The 10127-nt window shown below is 42.3% G+C and overlaps 1 protein-coding gene across 6 annotated transcripts in view; it reads right to left on the bottom strand.

Moving 5' to 3' along the window:
• igsf9bb (immunoglobulin superfamily, member 9Bb) overlaps window positions 1-10127 on the bottom strand; it is a 109320-nt gene that overhangs the window by 6032 nt on the left and 93161 nt on the right. For 3 of the 6 annotated variants that reach the window (XM_028983162.1, XM_028983163.1, XM_028983164.1), the window contains exons 19-21: window positions 8814-8900; window positions 4026-5669; window positions 922-1049 (exon numbers count right to left, since the gene is read on the bottom strand). In XM_028983162.1, the coding sequence (XP_028838995.1) occupies window positions 922-1049; window positions 4026-5669; window positions 8814-8900 (1859 nt within the window). Of the gene's footprint in view, window positions 1-921; window positions 1050-2856; window positions 2903-4025; window positions 5670-8813; window positions 8901-10127 lie in introns of those variants that run through there. The other 3 variants (XM_028983165.1, XM_028983166.1, XM_028983167.1) reach the window with 2 other exon arrangements.

Genomic DNA, 10127 nt, shown 5'->3' with positions numbered 1-10127 from the left:
ACCAGCCAGCCTAGCATTGACTTTGCTCAGGCTGGATTCCCCTGGAACATCACACCTCCCCGATCACTTTCTGCACCTTTCTGCTTTTTTTTTGCAGAGACTTTTGTTTTTTTGTTTAAGATTATTTTACGCAAGCTTCATGTGGTTCCATGGGTTAAGTTTATTTTGGCCATTTGGGGTGTGTTATGTGTTATTTATTGAATAAATATGATCTCGACACATGCTGCCTCCGCCAGATCGCCTTCATCCCAAAGTGCATCCTGGTGCCAAAGAAGAATACACACCCAGCCATCCACATGATGTAAAATAAAATGTAATTTATCAGACCACCTTCATCCATTGTTCCATTTCCCAGTTCTTAGGCACTGTTAGCTCTGGCAGTGGCTGACACGAGTTTGAGGCTATGCAGACCCAGTAATGGACTGTGTGTTTGGACACCTTTAAATCAGCATTCACCACAAGTCAATCTTCACCATCCCCACCCGTCCAACATTCTAGAGACGATGCAGTGTGCATGTTTTTGGTTTTGCACAGTGATGGACCAGAGGTAAGTCAGTCGGTACCATGCAATGCAAAAAGCCTATTATAGTCATGACTGGATGGGAACTCTAAGAGGCACTGAGCCTCCCCTGGGTGAGGGAGCACTGCCGGGGTAAGGACACGAGGTTGGGAGGTGTCGGTGGGGAGGGGGGGGGTTACTGCTCCATTCTACCTTCTCACTGTGCAGTGAAGTACAGCTGACTTGACAGGGCTACCTGACGGACACACAGAAAATGACTGATGCCTGAAAAATAGTAAATAGCTTGTTATTGTCCTGAGCTCACAAAACTGGAGATTATGAATGTTTGTTAATGTTCAGGTTACAACAAAACAGAACAACAACAATAATGGTGTCTTTCCAGTATATACTGTGTGACCCACCCGTTTTCCTTCGGGCCTTTGAGTTGTTGTTGTTGACAGCCACCTTCTTGGCTTTTTTGACACGTTGGTACCTCAGTGCCTCTATCCTCTCAGACCCTGCAAGGCCACTCGATGCACCTCGACGTTTTCTGTGTAGAAGGGGGCGAGGGAGAGGAGACATTTCATTAGAGGGCAGGACCCACTGGTGACATGCTCTCTGACCCGTTGGTTAAGTCAGTGAGGAACCTCAGGCACTTCAGATTATGAATGACCCAGCTTCAGTTTCGCCCGAAGGGTCTGGCTGAACCAAGCAATTTGTTTGCTGTATCATTTCTTGCTTTATTTATGGCACAATAGGGATACAGAAACCAAAAAAAAAACAGTATTATACTGTTATGCAGTGAAAATTCTCAACATGCTAAGTGTAGTGATGTAATTAATATACATAGTTAATTTTTATTCATTTTGTTAGTATTGTGGAAGAAGAACACAGCACTATATTTATTCTAGATTTTGAAGACCTAAAAAAACAAAATCTGATATCATTGTGTGTGTATATGTGTTTGTGTGCAGGTGTCAAATGTGTTTAGTGTGGTGTGCAAAGGCACTTCTCTAGGGCCAGCCCCACAAACTCGGCCAAAAGTAAAGAAAAATAAAATGAAACAGAATAAAATAAAATGAATAAAATAAACAACCACACACACACACACACACAAGGCTCGCACTCACGAGGCACGGTAAAACAACGCAAATAGCATTATAGAGGGGGCGTCCATCTGCTGCGGCTGCAGAGAAAAATTAAAGGCCATTAGTGGAAGGGGGAAGGTCACAGCTGAGCGACAAAGCATCATCAATATGTGTTCATAGACATGGATACTGTCTACAATGGGCTTCACCATGCTGACAGGGGGAGAGATGGCGGGAGGGGAAATGACTACTCGGGAACAAGTCACATAACAGAAAAAGAAAATAATATATTTAAATAAATAAATAAATAAACAAAGCACTCGGACAACAAATGTAACAAGGATTTAATCAGATATTCTGAGTTTTTTCTCTGTATTTTTTTTTTCTTTCAACGGAAGAGCAATATTTAGCAATGGCATGCATGGCATTTTGCACATGGAACAAGACTTTAAAGGGGAATACTCTGAAAAGCACTTCACTGGGCAGAAGTGGCAAAGTCTTAGTTATATCTGTGCCCAGGAACCATTGATATGCTCCCCACGATTTAAGGAAGTGCATCAGTAGCTTTTGAGTGTACACTTGCTTCATGTGGATGTGAGAACTGTTCTGCAGTCCAAATTTAAGTGCAGTTCTTTTGTGAGTGTACAATGGTAATGCACATTGCTTCATGCTGTAACCATAACAGAGCTATACAAAAGGCAAAACAAATGCTAATGTATTGTAAATGTATTTATTTTAATTGTAAAGTGGCTAAACTGTTATATGGATCTGAAACATTTCTGGATGATTCCATGTCATTCAAGAGCTGTCAAAATTAAAGTGCAGTATGCAACCCAGTCTCGTACTTGAGATGTCTGAACAACAGCAAACATTTAAGAATTAAATCTGCAGAACTAAATTGGCACTATATGTATATATAACTTGTTACTATGTCGTCTCATGGGTTAATTATTAAAAACATTGGTTTGCTGCTGCTCTTGTCTCAAGCAAAGGATTGTGTTGTTCATATGAAATGTATCTGATACATTGATTCATTGGTATACAGTTGATATATGCATACTTGCAGAATGCATATTGTATTAAGACTGCAGAACTCAAATGTGCTGCTACCTTGAAAAATGGTTAAAAAAGAAGGAAATAAACTACAGGTTGGTATAAGGAGGGAACTAAAGAAAGCAAGACCAAAGACTTGTATTCCCCTTTAAAGGAAGAGGTGAATAAAGCCCCACCTGCTGCCCCCCCCCTTTCAGACATGGATCCAACCCTTACCTAGTGCGGTGTAGAGGACCTGGTCACAACAACGCTGCCCAGATAGCTGAGATCAATCAAAAACAAAGCAGGTAAGACCCCAGGAGTCAGCAAGAATGCCCCTAATTAAGATGATGGAGACATTGCAACAGATGAGAGCGGATAGTTCCCTGCATACATGTTTTGGCCAACAGGTGACCCCTGCTCTGGGGGTAATGTAGGGGAAGTGGGGTGGGGGGAAGGACACTGAAGGATTCAGGACAGACAAGAAAGACGAGGGAAAAGGTATGAGGAAGAGGCAGTCATGCAGTTAGGTTACTAAATACCAGGAGAGGACCCCCGTGTCTGTAGTGGTGGAATCTCCTAAACCTCTGTCTTCACATGACATACTGGGTGTCCTAAAAAGCCTGGAGTTAGTCACAGGCCTGGGCCTGGTTTATTCATAGGCGAGTCAATTGAGAAGCACATGTGTGAGTCCTCCTGGTGGGTGAAAGCAGGGTAAAGCAGGTGGCACGGAATGAAGAGACTGGGATCCTGCGGTGATGTCCCTCAGATTCCAGGCTTTTTAGGGGCTCTGCAAAAATGCTAACTGCATTTTTCTTTTCCTTCTGAAATCACACTTTTTTTCTCCAAAGAATATAGCAGCCCCAAAAGGTCTGTCACCTTATCTGTGAAGCAAATAACGTACCTTGTCAAGTCATTAAGTGTTTCTTCTTTCAACAATGTTCCACATTTTACGGGTGTACAAACTCAGATCTGCTGCAGGACAAGTATTTTATAGTGCTTCACAGATGCCATGATCATCAATGAATGTTTGAACTTGGATGTTTGACATGAAAAGCAGCATCAAAAGGAAAGCTACAATAGTGTAATACTTCAGTTAGTATTTATACAGTAATATCTTAGTAGCAGAATGGCACAATGGTTCTGAACAATGTGAAGAATCTATGGCTGTTCACAAACGTTTCTTTATGCATCTTTGTATTAAGAGAACCATGAAAAAAAAATGCTATGATTTCTATTTGCACTTCCTCAAAAGCAAGCAAATTATTTATCACAGATTATTATCTGTTAGGTAAATCTACACATGTGACACTTGTCTAATGCTGCAAACGTAACTAAAGGAAGATTAGGAAATCTACATAAACAGATTGTCCTTACATTGCCTGCTGAAAACCTAGATCACCTACCCTGAAGCTGATAACTGGGGTGGAGAGGGCTCTGATGGAAGAATCTCCTCCTCAGTCCTCCTCTGAGATGGCATCTGCCCAAAAACGTTGCTGCTTTCCATGGGGGGTGATGGGGACTGGGACGGGTAGCTTGTTGCTGAGGTGGCAAAGGCCATGTGAGATCGGTAGCTGGGACTAGCCCTCCTGCTGCCCTGGCCTAAGGCAGGAGAGGAAGATGGAGAAGACCTCCTGGAGAAGCTGGCTGCAGAAGGTGGCTGCAGAGTGATCTCTGACATCCCTGGAGGAATGGGCGGCGGGGCAATTCCAGGCCTGGGCCTGGGGCGCACTACAATCTCTGGTGAGGCCCCGTTTGAGCTAAGTGGGCTCTGAGTGAGGGGCGAGAGGCGGGAGGGCTGCAGGACAACCTGGTGCATGTTGGGATCCATCCTGCGATGCTGCCTGGGACTCAGGGGAGGCAGCTCGTACCATCGAGTGTCAAGACCACCAAAGGCGCTGCCCATGTGGGAGGCTGGGTCGGGGTAAGGCAATACCGGCACGCCTAAACCGTGGCTTGTGTGTCTTAGCTGCCCTAGACTCTGCGCCTCTTGCATAGGTAAACGCTTGGCTGGTAGGCCGTGAGGCTTGACCTTGCTGGGGGACTTGCCTGGGCGGCCCTTAGGGACCTCCAACTGCAGGATGCCTGGGAAGGAAGGGGTTGGAAAAGGAGGTTGGAGAGCACCAGGCGGTAGAATGTGTGGGGGTGGAGGAAGAGGTGGCTCCCGGTGAAGGTGTAGGGGGTGATGCGGTGGGAAGATGAAGTGTGGACCCTCCAGGCTTGCAAACGGGAAGTCTGAGCGTGGCCAGAATTCTGGGGAGCGAGAGGAGGAAGTGTGCGTCAGTGGAAGGGAGCTGCCAGAGACGGCATAGTGCTGAATTTCACCCTCGGCCATCTCCTCTGGGATGACAGGGTGACCAAATGGGCCTTCTAGGTGATATGGGGGCGAAGACATGACAGAGCTCAGTGGACTGGTCTCACCCATGTAGAATGGAGGTGGAGGACCAGGATCTCCAGGGCTGCCCAGGTAGCCATAAAACTGGCTGTGAGGGAAGGCGCGATGGAATGGTGGTCCTCGTATTTGTCCTGTAGCTTGAAGCCGAGAGCTCTCAATGATGGTCAGGCTCTCTATGGGCCTTTGGAAGCGCGGACTGTAGGCTGGGGGCTGCAGATATGAGTCTTGGCTGGAGGAAATGGGCGAGATCTGGTGAGGTCTCAACGTGGCCATCATTGGAGGCATGGGACCGGGGTCATCATTTTCCTCATCTGACTGCCTGAATTCTGGGTAAAGATCAGACTCTTCCACAAAGGGAAAGCCCTCAATACGCCTGGGCTTGACAGAGGGCTCGGTTTCAGAAGGTTCCATGACAAATCGGCCATCTGGACCACGGCTGATAAGCTCAATGGGTGTGGTGGCCTCTGCCTCATGTTTGGAGACACTGTACTTCTTGCTGATTATTGCTCGCTTGGTCTTCTTGTACAGGGACAGCTCCTTCTCCTTGGCAGGACTTGGAGGAGGTAATTTCTTCCCATGACGACCATCCTCAGATGATTCGGATGGGGGTCCCATTGAGCGAACACTTTCAGGACTCATCTTGCCAGAAGAGGACCTAAGAGAGAAAAGACAAAAAGAAGACTGAGAAAAAATGAGGACATTTTCAAAAATACACCAATTTTTCCAAATTCCTTTCACTGCAGGAGACAATTGGATCACAGTCCCAGCGGCATTGGTATGATTTAGTGCCATTTATGTGCACATCTACATAGATAGATAAATACAGATATCTATGTTTGAAACATGTGGTATGATGTCATGTTTCAGTCAACTGCATAACTTTCAGTGTATATTTCATGAAATTCATTTTAAATGATTTGTCTCAGCAATCATTATCTTTACAGTAGAAAGTGTTCCAAGGTCTCAGGTGAACAGATGCACTGGACCATCTGCTCATGCCTCAAAGGAAAATCACAGAATGATCTAATTAAATCTAGGCCTTTTATACAATTTCCTGGTGGATGTTTTTCATTTTTCATTTTATTCATTTTTTGACACATAACCAGCCATTTTTGACTTTATTGTGCTGTGAACCTTATTTAGTCCAGTCAGTTGAATCTGATTCTCATTCACACAATCAAACTGTCTCAATAGATGTTCTGGTCCAGAAATGAAATGATCCATTGTCCAAACAAGCAGGTAAGTAGATTATGATGAAAGACTTTGGTTGACTTTTCTCTCAAAAAAGCTGCTCTTTCATATTTGAACTATTCCATTATTGTTCCTGAGCTCCAGATGTCTTCAGGACAAATGTGTCTTTACATTATAAGCAGGTCAGTGTTCTGGATTTCTTGATCTTTGTTTAGCATTTATGGCCATAGTTATTGATTTATTATTGATGTACATTGAATTATATGTTTCATTTTTAGCAAATGATGAAAACAAGTATTGTCCAGAAAATCAGCAAGAAAATCTGGCAGCACAAAAATAACATTTTATTTGAAACAATGAAATACACAATGTTGTCCTGTTTCATCTATATCTGCTGCACCATTCAGACTTGGTCTTCTGTTCTTGTGGTGGATGGTGCATTGGTGAGTGGTTTCCAGGACAACTGTCTGTTGTTGACCAACATGTGCCTCTCACCATCTCTCTTGACAGTTAGTCATGTGGCAGAGTGAAGATTATTCAGAGATTTCACAGACACACTTCATAGAATCACAGTAGAGCTCACACTAAAGTCACTAATGCAATTCATATGTTGCTATATTTATACTGTGATATTTTTCCCAAAATTTAAACATAGAATATAGACTTTAGATTTAACTTTCTTTTGACACAAAATGGTAAAACTATTTCATTCCAATAGCCTTAACACTGAGTGCTGTTATATTTTTTGCTGTAATCTATATAGGTGCTCCCCAATTACATAGAATTATGTATCCCAATGTAACAAAACACGTAACAAAGTGTGTTCCATATTACAGTAATGAAAACAAATGTACATGAAATCTGAATCTGAGGTCATATACCACACAAGCATTAAAGTGGTCAGTTGTACTGAAACGTTGAAAAAAAGCAGAGCACCTACATACAATGTGCTATATTGGCCAGAAAATTAAAGAGCTGGGGTGCCCCCTCAACACTTAATGGGAAAAAAACATATTTGGCACCATCTCATGTACTGCGATTGTAAAACAGCAGCAGTTTTCCAGATGTATTAAACATCTTATATTCAGGCATTCTCTATGTAGTATGTAAAGTAACTTACTAACATGCTATCCTTTAGAATATTTCATTCTGAGCTTTTATTCAGGACGTGTGTGAATACCTTGAATAAGGACTATCTCTGAATCAGTGAATTTGTGTACAGCCTGTGGGGGGTAACCACATTCCAACATTTTCACAATCTGCCCATTTCTTTATCGTGCACTAAATCAAAAACATGGAGCATGTCATGTACCAAAAACCTATGAAAATAATTCATAATTCAGACACATCACACTATTATCTCATTTACAGTATTGTGAGATGACCAGCACCACTTTAAAATGTGAGAAATGTGAACTCCAGGCCAATAATCATGGCAAACAGAGGTCAAATGAAGAGTCTGATGAATTCAGCTTTGAATGACTGCTAAGAGAAAATCCAATGCCAGAGAAGAATAAGCAGGGAGTGTTCAACAACAGGTTAGTAAAGAGGAAGAAGTCTGTGTAGATTACAGCAGTGTAAGCTTGGAAACGACTACGAGGCAGTCTTGTGTCTCACATTCAAGCGAGAGAGTGCAGCGGCATGTTGGTCGCAAAAAGGCAGCGGCATGTGGGGCGTTTGCTAGCAAAAAATCTGAAAAGCATATCAATGATGGCAACCAGGAGAGCTCATAATATGGGGTGATAAGATGAAGTGACTGACAATAACTTAACAAAGGGACTTTTTTTTTTGTTCCTGTAAAAAATAATCACAGAACACAGGTAAATTGTAGTCAGAAGAGAATGATAAATTAAAAGATTCAGATTCAATATTTTGTTTTGTACGACACTACAGCGGACACCTCGACCCCGCAAATGCAAACCACTGTTATTAATATGATGATATTTGTTCTACTTAGCTGTTACCTTCACCCAGTATTACCAAGCTAATGATTAAAATGGCACTCCCCTCCTTGCTTAGGGTAGTCAAAATGTGTCTTCACAATGTGTTACTAACCTATGTATACCCATCTAAATATCTTTGTCAAGACTTTTGGAATTTTGAAAGAATTTTGGATTTTCTTATCCACGACATAAAAATTTGGACTGCCTTGTCAAACATGCCAAAAGTTTTATATAGTTTGTTTTTTAGCATTACTGAGTACCCAATGACTAAAGTAGGAGTGCAAATTGTTTTGTATCCTATATGTAAATGTACAAGTGTACATGTATTTAAAAAAACATAAACACATCATTTAGATGAATCAGTTTAGATGACTTGTTTGACTTTGACTCGAGAAATGCCACTAATGATATTTGTGTAGGGTGTGTAGGCCACCTCCTGGTAACCACAGGTAATGCAGCAAAAGAAATGTCATTCCCAAGCTTGCCGGTATGCGTTGAAGCAAGTTTTCATGACTACCAATAGTCATCTAGCACTGGCTGAGAGACGGACAGAGAGTGGGACGGGGAGCAAATATGGAGCATGCTGCTAAAGACATCGCTGAATACACTGCATACACTGGAAAGGGGGTTGTGGTGGTTTGGGGAAGGGGCTGGTGATGACTCACTGAGGGCTGGAGGGGGGAGGCCTGTAGCTGCTCCCATCGGGCCCCTCCCAGTATGGCTCCACCCCAGGCAGAGGGGTGAGAGGAGTCCTGCAGGATAACACACAACGGGGATGGGGGTGGGGGGAGGCCATGTCGGCTGTCAATGGCACAGGACAGGGTTCTACAGTATACCAAAAAAGAACAACTGAATGGGGAAACGGCGAGCAAGATCTTGAACTTGGGGGACAAGAGAGCAGACAGGGAAAGAGAGATAGCTATATAGACAGCAGAAGGCGCAGGAAAAGATGTGGCTGGAACACACTGTATTCCACTTATCCATTTATTAGTCAGAATAAAGTGTAAAGCAGTTTATAAGTTGGGCTCCACACATGCAGGGGAATGTATCTTAAACGCTTGCTCACACTTTGCTTTGGCCTCAGCATGTTCTCTCAACTATTTGCAAGGTACTACAGGACACAGCATTGGCTATTGGGTTTTAGCACACAACATTGTGATAAATTGGGTAAATACTGAACTTAATACATGTAAACATAAAAACAGAATAAAACACTACTGGAAAAATATCACAAGAACACTTAATGAACTACAGGGAGAGGCAGTATTCAGTATGTATCTGGTACAATAATGGTCTGTCTCATAAGGTCATGTTGGCATGTCTTTATCAGCAGTGGTTTTATAATTGTTTCAGTAACTAGATATAATTTTTTAAGAAAACATAAAAATGAAAAGAAACAAAAAGTTAAAGATTATAAAGATATTTGAATGTTTCTTTTGCCCAAATCTGCCCAAAGCGTTCAGACATGACAGGACACAAATAAAAAAATGTCTTCCACTTATACAATCCATTTTTATGGTGAAACTGCTGAAGAAGTGCAAATACAGGCAGATGTGCAAGTAAATGAATAGATGCCAGACTAACTACATTTTATTAATATACTAAGTGGTTAATTATCTTATGATAATGTCAGAATTTTCCATTCAAGTACATGGGACACATTTTATTATTTTTCCTTGAATACACAAAATGCCCCAGAACAGATGAACAATGATGATAATAATAAAAGAGAAGCAGCCTAGGATTAACGGTATTGCTTTGCTTTTGTAAGTATTCTCATTCCTGCTTGAGGAGTGTGCAGTGCAAGTCGTAATCATGTAATAATCATGCTAGACATGTTAATGCCACCACTGTACTGAACTTTTTCAGTTTTCTCCTAATGGCGCGTTGCGAATTGGCTACTTCACAAGCCTGCATGAGACACAGTAGTTACCAGAGAGTGAATACATACAGTAGATTCATGATAATACGATGCATAG

Source organism: Denticeps clupeoides, chromosome 6 (genome assembly GCF_900700375.1).
Source record: "Denticeps clupeoides chromosome 6, fDenClu1.1, whole genome shotgun sequence".
Classification (NCBI taxonomy): domain Eukaryota; kingdom Metazoa; phylum Chordata; class Actinopteri; order Clupeiformes; family Denticipitidae; genus Denticeps; species Denticeps clupeoides.
Note: the sequence above shows the minus strand (reverse complement) of the source record. Positions and strands in the feature narration are given on the sequence as shown.